Source organism: Watersipora subatra, chromosome 1 (assembly GCF_963576615.1).
Source record: "Watersipora subatra chromosome 1, tzWatSuba1.1, whole genome shotgun sequence".
NCBI lineage: Eukaryota > Metazoa > Bryozoa > Gymnolaemata > Cheilostomatida > Watersiporidae > Watersipora > Watersipora subatra.
In genome coordinates this window covers 49812016-49828330 of record NC_088708.1, presented here as the reverse complement: position 1 = coordinate 49828330, position 16315 = coordinate 49812016, and the positions used below count along the sequence as shown (strand labels likewise).

The following is a 16315-nucleotide window of genomic DNA, read 5'->3' as shown; positions in this document are numbered from 1 at the left end:
AAGGGTTTCAAATTTACTTTGTCAAACTACTTTTAAACTTCATATAATGACAAAAAAGGTTTCGTGCAGGTCAAATAATCTTTAAAAATAAAACGACTATAAAGGGTTTAGATGTAACAGTGAAATAATTAGCAAGTAATAGCTAAATCGAGTCTGTTTTGCTACGATTACAATATGAGATGATTCGGTAATGATACAATTAATACAAACTGAGAAAACAAAATAGCATTCGTGAATATGTTGAATTAATAATAACAATTCTTGCATAAGTGTGTATAAAAAAGTTACTGTTCCACCAACAGATATCCACCAAAACTCTGAATACGACGATACTGCTACGACGATATGTTATGTAAAAGTAAATTATTGTAGTGTCTTTGTCTGATCGAAGGTGAGAGAATATAGATGTTACTCCTACTCGAGATAATACATTATTGTCCGCGTGAAAAGTAGTGACCTTAACAGCGATTTAGCAATTGAACCTTAAGAAAAGCCAGAAATAGAGGTTCACAAAAACGGCATCGTGTTTCATAGAATTAATAAAATTTAGTCGCCAAATTCTAATATCGAGAGAGTCTATTGTCGATATCGTTTTGCCGAAAACAAATTAGCCCTAATACGTCGAGGACAAAAAAGCATCGCGTGTCATGTAGCTAAAAGAAAGCCGTAGAGTTGTCATTATTACGTCATTTTGGGGTGAAAACGGCAAACGATGAATACCTAGGTTATGAGGCGCAATAACCGGAGAATCCCGTTAACGCGCCCTAGATACCTAGTAGCGGCTAATAGTCAAAAACGTACGGTACTCTATAAGGCGGACAATCAATCAAACACGCAGACAGACAATGATTGCCGTTTATATATTATATAGCTGGTATTCAATTGGTTACCTATTTTTATTTAATCAATAGTGTGTGAAATCCTTACGACTGTTACATTCATTTACATTCATGTTGGGGCTACAAATGTTAGGAACTCAGAGTATCCTTTGTACCATATACATATGATCTACGTAATTAAGTATATTAAAATGCATAGAATGTTTACCGATGAATATGCAGTGCTTTTGATGGCTACAACGCTAGATTAGCTATTCAATAAAGTTCATAGTAATGATTAACTTTTAAAATAAAATGTAATAAAATTCTGTTGCAAAATATAGTATTTAATGAAAAATGCCAACTAGCATAATAGCATATCAATTTCTGACAACTATCCATTCTCCTGCAGTTTAATAGTTCAACAACAATAATTTATTGCATGACAAGAAGTACCACTATTTCAGTGATAGCCAGCAGGCTCCAACTGTACTGTACTCACCAAGGACACAGATGACTGCGAACACCTGCAACAACATGTTTCTCGGTGGCTCTGGTCTTTAGGAATGGCAGCGGATGATGTCTCTAAGAGAGCGCAGGGCACGTAGTGAGCATATGTCAGCTCTCATGGTTGGCATGGTGAAGATAAGTGGTAACCTCAGATAGTTCTTAGCTGACTCTAATGGTTTAAATGTGTCCTGCTGCTGCGCTCTAGTTATCAGTGATCATTTAAACTAAACTACATAACAAAAAAAGTTTCCCTTGATGATCAGACATTTTGTCAAAGTTTGCTGCTCACACAAGAAGACCAAGATAGCAGCTGAAGACACCTTACTGTATGTAATTATTTTATTTGTAGACAACATCATCTCATAAATTTTAAAGAATATGGCCTACTTGGTAGATAACCATGTAGTTGTTCTAATAAAGCCAAGAACCCACAGAACACTGTGTGCATGTGGGTCCTCACGGTGGGATCTGTGTGCATGTGGGTCCTCACGGTGAGCTCTGTGTGCATGTGGGTCCTCACGGTGGGCTCTGTGTGCATGTGGGTCCTCATGGTGGGTTCTGTGTGCATGTGGGTCCTCACGGTGGGTTCTGTGTGCATGTGAGTCTTCACGGTGGGCTCTGTGTGTGCGCGCGCGCGCGCGCGTGTGTGTGTGTGAGTCTTCACTGTGGGCTATGTATGCATGTGGGTCCTACCGGTGGGCTCTGTATGCATGTGGGTCCTCACGGTGGGCTCTGTGTGCGTTTGGGTCATCTCGGTGGGCTCTGGTACTGTTGGCTCATAATCACCAGTAGCTGAGAGCCTATTCTGTACGCAGTCATACACATTACTGTACCTATTATCTGAAGTCACATGCATATTTTCAATGCCCGTTATGTACTTCTGTAGTGGGTATTTAAAACTATAATTTTCTGACTTGCCTAAAAGGCAGCTCTGATCATCTCGAGCTTTTCTACGTGTACAAGCAAAGCACAATGTAAGCTCCAGTCTGGGTAAACAAAGAATACTAAATTATATCAATACTAAATAATTAATATCATTTAAAAAGGTTTTTGTTTTGTTTGACAGATGTTATATAGTTTATATTATTATATTATAATTGTTTATATTATTATATTATAATGGTTTATATTATTATTTTATAATTGTTTATATTATTATATTATAATTGTTTATATTATTATAGTATAATTGTTTATATTATTATATTATAATAGTTTATATTATTGTATTATAATGGTTTATATTATTATATTATAATTGTTTATATTATTATGTTATAATTGTCTAGATTAATATATTATAATTGTTTATACTATTATATTATAATTGTTTATATTATTGTATTATAATTGTTTATATTATTGTATTATAATGGTTTATATTATTATATTATAATTGTTTATATTATTATATTATAATTGTTTATATTATTATTTTATAATTGTTTATATTATTATATTATAATGGTTTATATTATTATTTTATAATTGTTTATATTATTATATTATAATTGTTTATATTATTATAGTATAATTGTTTATATTATTATATTATAATAGTTTATATTATTATATTATAATTGTTTATATTATTGTATTATAATGGTTTATATTACTATATTATAATTGTTTATATTATTATGTTATAATTGTCTAGATTAATATATTATAATTGTTTATACTATTATATTATAATTGTTTATATTATTGTATTATAATTGTTTATATTATTGTATTATAATGGTTTATATTATTATATTATAATTGTTTATATTATTATATTATAATTGTTTATATTATTATATTATAATTGTTTATATTATTATGTTATAATTGTCTAGATTAATATATTATAATTGTTTATACTATTATATTATAATTGTTTATATTATTGTATTATAATTGTTTATATTATTGTATTATAATGGTTTATATTATTATATTATAATTGTTTATATTATTATATTATAATTGTTTATATTATTATGTTATAATTGTCTAGATTAATATATTATAATTGTTTATACTATTATATTATAATTGTTTATATTATTGTATTATAATTGTTTATATTATTGTATTATAATTGTTTATATTATTGTATTATAATGGTTTATATTATTATATTATAATTGTTTATATTATTATATTATAATTGTTTATATTATTATGTTATAATTGTCTAGATTAATATATTATAATTGTTTATACTATTATATTATAATTGTTTATATTATTGTATTATAATTGTTTATATTATTGTATTATAATTGTTTATATTATTGTATTATAATGGTTTATATTATTATATTATAATTGTTTATATTATTATATTATAATTGTTTATATTATTATATTATAATTGTTTATATTATTATGTTATAATTGTCTAGATTAATATATTATAATTGTTTATACTATTATATTATAATTGTTTATATTATTGTATTATAATTGTTTATATTATTGTATTATAATGGTTTATATTATTATATTATAATTGTTTATATTATTATATTATAATTGTTTATATTATTATAGTATAATTGTTTATATTATTATATTATAATGGTTTATATTATTATATTATAATTGTTTATATTATTATAGTATAATTGTTTATATTATTATATTATAATGGTTTATATTATTATATTATAATTGTTTATATTATTGTATTATAATGGTTTATATTATTATATTATAATTGTTTATATTAATATATTATAATTGTTTATATTATTATTTTATAATTGTTTATATTATTATATTATAATTGTTTATATTATTATATTATAATTGTTTATATTATTATGTTATAATTGTCTAGATTAATATATTATAATTGTTTATACTATTATATTATAATTGTTTAAATTATTGTATTATAATGGTTTATATTATTATATTATAATTGTTTATATTATTATATTATAATTGTTTATATTATTATATTATTATTGTTTATATTATTATTTTATAATTGTTTATATTATTATAGTATAATTGTTTATATTATCATATTATAGTTGTTTATATTATTATATTATAATTGTTTATATTATTATATTATAATTGTTTATATTATTATAGTATAATTGTTTATATTATTATAGTATAATTGTTTATATTATTATATTATAATGGTTTATATTATAATTGTTTAAAAGCTCTGAAAAAAACTGAATATAAACATGCTAAGGTTTATCAGTTGAAGCGATCTTTGAGATTAAGATTTCACTGCGTGGTATTGGAGTTCTAATGTGACATCAATATTATTGACTGAAATACAGCAGCATATACATATTACAATAAGTAGAAGAACAACTCTCTAGTGGAGAATAACTAGTCGAAAATAAATAGTCGAAAACATATTTAAAAGAAAAGGCATTACATATTTATGTTTTATTGATCGCTTTCCAGCTACTTTGCTCTTCAGATGAGAACCTGAACTTCTTCACGGTAGAAGAGAAACGGAAAGTTTGTCAATCCTATAAGTTTGCATTATTATCAAAGTGATTCTCTTGTCAAATGGTCCGCATTGAGCCGAGCACGATTAATTACTATTGCCCTTCGGCGATGAGAACTTTGTATCCCATGCCTTCTTCTGTCTGACTGTTTCATCTTCGATAACTTCGCTGTCGGGAGAGATCTGGTTGCTACGCAAAGAGATTCTACTCCCGTACAAATCCTTCATTTTCACAGACATCTAAAATATTCATAATGTAGAGCTTTTACATCTGTCTTGTGAATATTCCATATGGTTTCAGAAAACAACTGCCTTTCTTTCTTGGAGCTGCGGAGATTACCAACCTTATAATAACCTTTGTTTGATGCGCAGATATTACTATTATAGCAGACAAAAGGCAGCAGGTTTAATGGGATTGGTCACGCATTCATATTCATATATGTGCGCATGTATGCATATGCATCTATGCATCTACGCATCTATGCATATATGTGTGCATAGATCACCGGGGGAGCAACTGACTGATAGGTGTTTTCCAGAAATGAAAACCAAAAACAATACTTTCAACTGTGGATGTGTTTATGAGCCAATTAGAAACCTCGCTCTCTCTCCAATAGCAAAGAGCTACTCAGCCATGATATCCGTTAGCTCATTTATGTAAGATTAAAACACCTCAGCTTTATGGCTGACTAATATTCAAATATGCCGTTCCTCAAATGTGCCAAAACAAAAAGATGATAGAATTTTGATTGAGTAACTGATCTGACGGGTTGCAGTGACGCAGGGACAAATGAATATTATAGTAAATGTTAATAAAAAATAGATATAATAATTATAATATCATAATATTAACGTTGCAGTCTTGTGAATAATATAATGACTATCTTCAGCATTTATACATATGAAAGTTGACTAGGTTTACTATGGCAGTGACATATTGCCTTTCAATTAAAACACTGGCTCCTGAAACAGCATTTTAAGGAGTTATCTCCCTATCACCGATTTGCCACAGACGTTTTGTTGCAAGGATTATAAATCTGAGTTCCAGATATAAAGCAGATGTATCAATGGCTAGTCATATTACTACTGCCATAGATACACCTAATATTACGATAATAGTTACCTGCTTAGAGTTCCTCTTACATCTGTTGCGGCACTGGTCGATGGAGCTGCAGTCGAGCAGCATGAGAGCCAAGAGGAAAGCCCCTGTAACTGCCCAAATAGCGACTCCAATCGTAACAGCTATTGGCAGCTGTTGTGGAATATGCTTGATAGAATGATCCGTCCAGTTAGTTAAAATATTCCAAGCCTCTCCAACCTCCTCTGACATCAATATTGTCATTATAAACAAAAAATTGTTATATAAATCATCAGTTCTCTAAAGTTATGTGTGCATCAGAGAGAAACCTGATGCAGTCCATTTGTTATAAATTTTTGTATTTAACATATTTGGTCAACTATTGTAAAATTACAAAAGTTACTACTCTTGTGAAATTTTTGCGTTTCAACTAACATGGGGTTTCATACTGGCCAACTTTGTTAGTCTAATATAATATCAGGAGGTTTAGGAATGACAGCTAACAATAAGACTAATAATATTAATAATATAAGACTAATGCTGGTAGTAGTACTACTAATGACTAATAGTGAATATAATTCTATGCCAACTATAAATAGACACGCATGCCCGTCTCATAGGATGGTATCCGCTACTGGACAATCATGGAGAGCTGTCCTAGAAACAGGCAGCAACTGTTCTAGTCGAAGACCTTTGTATTGACCAGCAGTCTTTGACTACTATATAATCCACTTCTCAAATCTACAGGTGACAGATGAATTGTCTTACACATTCTGTATCATTCTTTATATACGCGTATTCTTCATTAGGATATACTTTATCTTGCATTGGCAGGTTACCCTAGTAACTTCCATTTGATTTAACGTTATGACCGTAGATGTATTTAGTTATATTTTTTTCTTTTACATTATGTTATATTATTTTTTTTTTTTCTTTTTTTTTTCTATTTACAACTTTTTTTTAATGCCAGTTGCTAATTATCTAAGCCTCAAAAGCTACTCTCATCTTTAAACTGTTATTAAATAGAAAGTACAAGTATACCATTTAAAGTTGTCTTCACTGACTAAAATTTCCCTTCATCACATGACACCTCTCATCAGATAAACCGAGTAACTTTTATTTTGCCGATATGTTGAAAAATAAGTTGGAATAATAATACATTGTATATTTATAAAATATTCTCCATCACACATTTTTTCTTTTTGGTGGACAAGTTATGTAATCAATTTCAATGGTTCAAGGGAGTTACAATAAAGAAATAAAAAATAGGAGATCAAAAGTTACTTACAAAAGTATTCTCACCCAGGCGTACATAAATACCATCACACGATATCTCATTTGTAAAATACGCTCACCTGATGTTGTTGTCTCTTCTGCTGGTTGGAATGTTTCAAAACCTGTAAATCCTGTAGTGATGTTGTACATTCCTCCTACAAAATACGGTAGTAGCTTTGCGCAACTTTTATTCAAATATTGTAATGACAGAATTCTTACTGATGTCACATAACCCCTATGATGTCTCATAACCCCTGTGGTGTCGCATAACCCCTGTGATGTCACATAACCCCTGTGATGTCTCATAACCCCTGTGATGTCTCATAACCCCTGGGGTGTCTCATAGACCCTGTGTCATCACACAAGTACTTGACCCAGAAAACCTTCACATGACACAAGTACATGACCTAGCAAACCTACATACCACATAAAACATGACCTGGCAAACCTACATATACTGCAAATCACCAATGTGTCTATACAATACCATTCATAGAATATTGTTGTTCCTCTACAGTAGCATTTATAGCTTGCTTATGTAGCTCTTCAATAACACTGTAGGATACAGTAGGATCTGTAAATGCTGGTATAGCTCTACAGTAAATATAACTCTATAGTGAAATCTATAAACTTCTTGTGTACCTCTGCAGAAGTGTATAGCACAACTCTCTTCCACAATTTCATTGGTAGCAGTGTTATTAACATAGCACGCAGGTCCAAGGGTGTTGTACCCATCATCCGTTAGCTGGTCTTCATAGCTTCTGCACTCTTTCAAGGGCCGATAGTAATCGTCATTCACATATCTGCAAGAGTTTGAATCAAACAGTGAAAGGTCAGCACAGTCTGTGAAATTTAGTGACCCGCCAACTTTCCACTCTGGTTGAGAAATACTGGATGTTAGACTGTTTTGAACAGAAATAGGTGACTGCAGTCAGAAGGAAGAGAACTCTTTTAATTGGTCTGACTGTAGCTAGTGATAACCTCTTCCTTACAATGATTACTTATTTATCATGAGTTTTAACTCTCATATCATGAAAGTGAACTCGTCAAACCTAGAAGTCATCAGCGCAACTCAAGCCAAGTGATTCGCTGCTGTTTAGCATTGCTGTTGCGAGTCTATATGAGCCAATTATACTTTAAAAAAATAGATACCGCAATTTCTTAAGCTCCATGCACCTATATGTGATATTTGAAACCCTCTAAACGGAAAAAAATGATCTTATAACTATTTAAAACAGACCAAAAACAGAACTAAAAACATGGTTTCTTCTGAGTAGATTATACCAAGGTAAAGGTACCGAAGTCATACCAAAGTAACATGAGTGATAACATTAAATTGCGAAGGCAATCTACTTAATATAAATAACCTTTTTGTCAAGCATATAGCTAATTATGAATAGAGGTATTTTGTATGTAATGGGCTACATTTTTAAGAGAAAAGATGTGACAGTTAGTTTGTTAAGACTTACTCATGTTTGTCTAGACTCTAGGCTCTAGATGATAGATAAACTTTCGTCATGGGATTTGCAACCTTACCTGGCTTCAAACCAGAGTTTGCGCTCGTCGTCTCCTTGGAATATCTTTGGTATCATTTCCTGTGCCGCTATACAAGGCTTTCTTGTCTCCGTCCTATCTCTTTTGCCCACATACTCCAAACTTGCCTCCGTTACTCGACATCGTTTGGCTACAGCATATTAAACAGATAATTAATGTTATTTCACACAATTCTGTTTTATTCTTATGAGTTTATTGAAAAATATTGTAAAAAAGGCTTTAAGAAAATAAAATTTAGTAGTAAAATGAATCCAATAATAAAAAGTTTTTTTGAAGACCAACCCAACTGCAATGAAACCAGAGGCTTGGTGTCAAATAATAAAATCAAGCTCACATGATAAGCCTCATAACATAACAGTTAGAACATATCTGAGCAATTGATCGATTCTTTTCAAGTGCTCAGACACATTGAGAAATCAGATAACGATTAGCAATAACTAAGACTGCCATCTAAACGTAGTGGAATGATCAATTTGAAAAAATCTTAAGTTTTAGGAACTACCTTCAGAATGTTAAGTCGAACACCAGCTTTAGACATTGTACTAAATCCTTGCTTACTTATACACATACTTATACTCACTTGTACTAAAGCTATACTGATTACTATAAGCTAAGGCTAGAATACTTCAGTCCCACCAACAGAAGTGTATTTGATAGCTAACATGCATCATAAAAAGTGATTAAATACTTGTTAGCAATCATAGTATTATTATTCTATGTGTTAAAAATATATATATAATTATTTCCTCACCGCGGTTAACCCAGAGAGGTGGTACTGTCTACTCAAGCTCTGGTTTCTTACTTGAAAGTTTGAGCATGCGCTTCAAGATTTAGTAATGTTTCTGTGGAGAGTTTTTTTAGTTAGCATTTTAATAATATTGACTGTATATACATGTATTCTGTTAGGAATTGCGTAACGAACACACCTGAAGAGCAACAACGCGAAAAAGATCTAGAGTGAAGACAAATTTAACTTTTCAGAAAAGTTTTACATTAAGTTATATATATCTCAACAGACTATCTTATCTTCACAAATTAAATTATATAGAAGTTTTACATTCTGTTTTTAATGATATCCACAATCAGAAAATATTTTAAACAGAATAACAGTTGTTTGTGCTGCTCTTTAAAAATGTTTGATGAAATACCATCAAGCAGTTATGTAATTCCTAAACATTTGAAAGAAAATAACATTTATTTATAAGCTCCATTTCTAGCCTATACCAATAAATCCTTACTTATATTCTAAAAGTCTGTAGGTTACCGTACACAACTCACCACATTTGGTCATGTTAATGCAATACACCTTTTCGAGACGTCCTTCCACATCATAGATCTCTTTGTTGTAACACCAAGGCGACACATCGTTATCTGGATTTCTACAGTAGTCGACCATATCATGCCACGAGGAGGAGCCCGGAAACTGCCAGAGCTCAAAGTCTTGCAGCTGAACGATGTCATCAGTCCACAGCAAGCACGTGTCTGGCACTGTCTGATGGCCAGCGTATGACATGAATCCATTGTCAAGCACGCACTGCCTGGTACCTGTAAATAGTCGTTACGATCTATGTGAACTTCGGTTACAAAAAAATTATCACTGTTTGAGTTTTGGAAACTTTCCATGAAAGTCTTGTGTTAGTTAGGCTTAGAAAATGCAGCTGGTCACAAATAAGGCAATTCATATAGTGCACAATAGGCTCCCAAAGTGAAAATTGTCAATATGGCTTAGGCTTTTGGGAAACCAATTCATTCCCAACATTCATGAAAATGTAATATTTGTATTGTGCGGTTGCTATGACCTTCCTAAACGTCAACAAATAATACTGTTTAAAAACCAATCCGTCATCTTTGAAGACAAATTTTTAAGTATTTCGTGTTTACCATATTGACCAACACCACCTTAGAAAAAGTGCTGTATCTCAGGTTAATTTAATTCGATATCAGTTCTGAAAACAGTTTTAAAAAGCTGAGAAATTATTCTATTACATAGAGCTAAAAACAAACTTGCGATCTAACCTCATTTGTATTGAAAATGATATGACCGGTCACAAATTTAACACTACCATTCTACTACATGTATATTAATTTTGCAATATCTAACTATTGTGTCTCGTATAATGAACCAGAAAGTCATCAATACAGTGTAAGTACATACAATACAAACATTAAAGTAACTTTACCTCACAGCAATGATATACATTCCCCCATGGGGGGCTGTATATGTATATCATTGCTCACAGTAAACAAATAATTGCTAATGCCTCATATCAAAGGAAAATATAGGTAAACCAGCTTAACGCCTGTTTAAACAAGGAATATGGGCTTGTAAGATATTACAGCTCAGATCAAGTGAGTTGAACCAATAGAAGGAGAAAAGTTAGTTGCGAGTCAGCATTTGTAACAACTAAATATGAAACAGTGATGCAATGTTTCTTTTGGATGTAATTTCTTAACCATAGCTATGAACTACATACTTCTGTAAAAGCTGTAGATGTGTCAGGCTTCTAACCAAATATAGAAGATTCTGAGGCTTCTGAGCTTCTAAATATAGAGGCTTCTATATAAAACTCTTTGCAAGCGAAGAACATATAGCAGAGGAAGGAATCGTAAAATTTTTTTTCCGGTTGGGCAATAAAGTGCAGAGCTACATAAGACAATTCCATGTAATCATTTACCATATGCGTATACGCACGGATGTTACACTACAATGTGAACAACATAGGTTAGTGCAAGTGTATAGCTATAAAGGAAGTTACTTCTGAAATATATGTCCTCAGAGCTGCAGTCCTTGACTTCACAGTATTCTTTCCCTTCGACAGTGTAGCACCAGGGCCCCTCTGTCATATCAGATGTGCCATTCATCACAGGTGCTCTGCAGTAGTTTCTCATCTAGAGAGTAAATTTGGATGGTTTTTACAAATATAAAAATGATACCAATTCATTTTATTAAAATGCATAATATTACAATATTTTATTTATGTTAATTGTATTGTTTCAGAATCAAAGCTTGATTCTACTAAAACTTTTTACGTAAACACATGCTGGAGTTGAAACTCAATACATATGTACATGTCTGAGTTGAAACTCAGTACATATGTACATGCCTGAGTTGAAACTCAATACATATGCACATGCCTGAACTGAAACTCAATACATATGTACATGTCTGAGTTGAAACTCAATACATATGTACATGTCTGAGTTGAAACTCAATACATATGTACATGCCTGAGTTGAAACTCAATACATATGCACATGCCTGAACTGAAACTCAATACATATGTACATGTCTGAGTTGAAACTCAATACATATTTACATGCCTGAGTTGAAACTCAATACATATGCACATGCCTGAGTTGAAACTCAATACATATGTACATGCCTGAACTGAAACTCAATACATATGTACATGTCTGAGTTGAAACTCAATACATATTTACATGCCTGAGTTGAAACTCAATACATATGTACATGCCTGAGTTGAAACTCAATACATATGCACATGCCTGAACTGAAACTCAATACATATGTACATGTCTGAGTTGAAACTCAATACATATTTACATGCCTGAGTTGAAACTCAATACATATGTACATGTCTGAGTTGAAACGACTGAGTGATGATCCCATGTATTGCCTTAACTAGATTACTGCCACACATGCATTGTTGTACGTAACTTTATAAATGCAGAAATATGTGACTACATGTAGATATATAGTGCATTTGACAACCTACAGTTTGCGCAGCAGGGCTTCCTCAGATGTCAGCGTCAAGACATTCTATATGCTTACCTTTCTTACAGAATCACCATGAAAATCTGCATCGGTGATGTCACTATAGAGATGCCACATTTTACATGTATTGTTGCTAACTGCCACAGACAAGGTTCCACGGTAGTCCTGACCTTCTTTCATGAACTTGCACTCTTTAGATGAGGGTGGCTGAACATAGTCAGGAACCGCTGCGGCCACACTTAGGAGCATCACTGTCATGTCCAGAATATAATTGTAAACAGAGTCAGAAACTTCTATGAAATGTGAGTATGAGTGAAGGGCAAGTGGGCGAAATAATGAATAGTCTTTTCTTACACAAACCAATTGGTAACAGTATTGCATTTTATATGATGACCTATTTTTGTGTAATGACCTACTTTACACTCAATGACACTTGTATATTGGGGAATACTTTCAGAACATTTAGTTGGTCTGAAGTCAAGGTAAGTACAGTAAAAGTATGTTCAAGTATCATATCGCTTTTAAATGGATAATTATCCTCGCTGTACAATGATATCACCAGTAGGTGTGATTCAAAAGGGAAGGATTGCTCTGGTTTACCTGTTAAACCCAAGACCCCTTTGTAGTCCTTTGTCCTGTCTCCTTTACAAGAAAATGACACAAAAATGACCTGTGGCAACCAGACTATTAGCCCTTGCTCTCAGATAACTGCTAGCCACCAAATTTCGCAAATACAACATTTCCCAATAAATCTCAATAAATCTTTTTTATAAATCTCCAAGTTTGTGTGTATGTGTTTCAGTTTGTCCATGTATAATATTAAAATTTAGAAATGAAATATCCGTTTCATGCTGGATTTGATCTCGGAACCTCCTATTTACTAGGCATATATCTTACCAATTGAGCTACGCCGAGATTCATGGACTCATTTTTATCTCCATATGTCGCTATGTGGTTGAAAATACGAATACCGCGCTGCATTATGCAAGTCATTAAAGCTTTCTCTCACGGTTCTTATTAGTAAATTTATTAATAAGTTTACTAACTAGCTTACCCAAATTAGCACATTGGCAATGTGCCAGGCTAGTGGTAAGTGGCAGGCAACTACTGTAACATTACCCGTCACTATTTGTAAGCTGATTTTTAACACCCGTGCAACGCCAAGCAGTTCGCTAGTATACATATAATGACTGTGCAAGCAAAGTGACATCTACTTTATAGAAAGTTTATCAATAGTCAGTGGCTACAAGCGATCTTGGTAATGGATTTATGAAAGAGTACTCTCATCTACAAGCTATTCATGCAGACAAATAAATGACAACCTATAATACAGCTCACCGTTTCTCATAATCCATATGACCTTGATCAAACCAAGCTTCAGTGTGGTTGTCATGACGTCTGTTAAAATACTTTCATGAAAAACCAATACACATTACAACAACTAACTCGGACATCTGTTACCACGTTAAAAGAAGAGCCATAGCATTGACTTTTATTTTAAGATTGGCGCCTCTCCTAAAATGATTTGTACAAACGGCATGCACACTCGGCAGCACAATGAATGGTGTTTCATAACACAAATCTGTTTTAACTCGTTTTTGATGAAAGGTGACAGCATTTTAAGCAGTTTTCCAACCTCTGTGCATAGAGAGGCAGCTTGAGTACACAGCCCATCTCATGTTCCATTTTGTAGCCTTAAAACTTTTACAAACTATTAGATTTACAAATAGTTTTATTGAAGCTTTCAAAATGCTTTTATGAAGACAGTTCTTTTAAATATTCCATTTGATCGGATTTTTTTTAATTTGTGTGAATACTATTGACATAATTCTTGCCACTAGAGTATACAAGTTGTTCGATGAAATCTGGAAAGGTAGGAATAAATTCTTCAAGTTAAGCTATAAATGTATATCTCAAAGAATGTGTGTGATTCGATTTGTCCAGTTATAGCTATTAAAATCTTGGAATGAAGAATCCGCTTCACAGAAGATTTGATCTCAAAACCTCCCATTTCCTAGACGATATGCTACACCATTGAGCTATGCGAGATTTATGGGCTCATTAGGCAATATATGTCACTATGTAAGTGAGAATAAGCATACTGCTCTGCGCTACGGCGCAACATCATTTCATGCTTGCTCTCACTTATTAGTAGGTTTAGCAGCATTAGCTTACTCAAATTAGCCATTGGCAATGCGCTGGACTAACGGTAAGTGGCAGGCAACTGCATTACCTGTCACTGTTTATAAGCTGATTTTTAATACCCGTGCAACGCCGAGCATTCCGCTAGTTTTCTATAAAAATAAAGTGATAAAGCTTGTTGTAATTGTACATGTAGATAGTTTTATAGTTGCTATAACTAAAAACCCACAAACTTATTGATAGTAAGCGATTTCGATTTAATGGTCTGCCCACTGCAGGAGAGAGAATAAGGTGAAAGCTTATATTGGCTTGGAAGGGTGGTATCATTTCACAATAACTGACATGGGAACATTTATATGGAACATGCGAATGCTTGGACCTTAAAACGAGGAAATACTGACCTACTGCTGTAAACCTGAAAGACTATATCTTTACTTGACTCAGTTGTATACACATACCTGTTAGCGTGAGAGCATCAGTGAAGGCCATCATGCCGTCGAGACCGGCCAGAGCACGTAGAGGCCAGAGCAGCTCTTGGCAATGGCTTCATCAACAGACACCCAGTTAGATTACTTGAATACCTTTTAGCATTCACGGACTTTCGAAGACTACTTTTGTGAAAAATCAATAATGCCCTATCATTGGCTTTCACCACCCTAACCATGAGTTTACGGTTTTAAATTATGGTAAATCAATTTTTAAAGGAAATATTGTGAGGAGAGTTGCTATGATACACCACAGCCCTGATGTGTACACAATCATTATAAAATAAATACTCATAACGATTAGAATTCTATGGGACATTGAACTTGCGATGATGGAAAACTGTATCAACATAAATAGATGTATCAACATCAAGGATAACAACATACACGATACTTCAAGTAGCTCTATGCGTGACATAAAGTTATTTCAACTAAAAAGGGAAAACATCTCGCAGCTCAAAACTTAAATGTATACTTCATGACCAGGAATGCTACCATGATAAGATTCTATCGGCTTGACGAACTTTCGTCCAACTATTTCACAACAGTGCATGTAGCATTATAGGTAGATGGTAACAGAGCAAGCAAACATGAGTCAGTCCAATGATTATGTAGTGCTGCTATAAAAGTTTCATTTCCTCATGCGAGACGTTCTCAATTTTAAGTAGATTCCAATCTTTCAGATGGGCAAGGAATGCAGGCTACATACAATACAACACATGTCAAGTATTAAAGGTTGTGGAATAATTGAGCTATCAAAACCTTTGAACAACAGCGACTCTTTACAGCCCAGTTTTACATAAAATCCAACAGTAAAGCGTCACAAAACATGCTAATGTATGACAAGTTTTTGTACTATTTGAACAACGAAACGGAAATCATAACAAAAAGGTTACTTGAAAATATTTATCTACATCGATAAATGTGTTGTGTTCTGTGTTGTGTATACATCGATGTGTGTTAGTTTGCACATTCTTTGGCTGATTTTGTCTAAATTTCACCAGCATATGCTCTGTACCTTCCGCCAAGTTGCCAAAAAATTTTGGCTTCAAAACTCTGTCTGGTGCCTGCAAATTAACCTATTAAACTCTCACACGCAGGCTGTCTGATTGAGAATAAAATAATTTCCGTGCATTTGTAAAATTTCACTTTGTCATTGTAAATGTTACATGCTTTCATATTTCTTAGTCGATTGCATCCAAACATCGTGCGTGCGCATTTGCTCTGTGCCTCCCGCCAGGTTGCTAA

The 16315-nt window shown here is 32.7% G+C and overlaps 1 protein-coding gene across 1 annotated transcript; it reads right to left on the bottom strand.

Moving 5' to 3' along the window:
• Positions 1-1998: 1998 nt before the first annotated feature.
• LOC137388511 (plasminogen-like) lies at positions 1999-15146 on the bottom strand. The gene is made up of 10 exons (XM_068074998.1): positions 15041-15146; positions 12498-12691; positions 11461-11593; positions 9983-10249; positions 8687-8834; positions 7793-7953; positions 7231-7305; positions 5921-6120; positions 4916-5037; positions 1999-2278 (listed from the first exon to the last, which is right to left on the bottom strand). The coding sequence occupies exons 1-10, from the start codon at positions 15072-15074 to the stop codon at positions 1999-2001; spliced, it is 1614 nt and encodes a 537-aa protein (XP_067931099.1). The 5' UTR covers positions 15075-15146.
• Positions 15147-16315: the final 1169 nt, after the last annotated feature.

Excerpts from the sequence above, each read along its gene's own strand:
- LOC137388511 (XM_068074998.1), bottom strand. The coding sequence starts at position 15,074 with ATGATGGCCTTCACTGATGCTCTCACGCTAACAG. Across the intron at positions 11,594-12,497 it reads ATGGTGATTCTGTAAGAAAG|ATGAGAAACTACTGCAGAGC; the intron begins GTAAGCATATAG and ends TTTACTCTCTAG. Across the intron at positions 7,954-8,686 it reads AAACTCTGGTTTGAAGCCAG|ATATGTGAATGACGATTACT; the intron begins GTAAGGTTGCAA and ends AAACTCTTGCAG.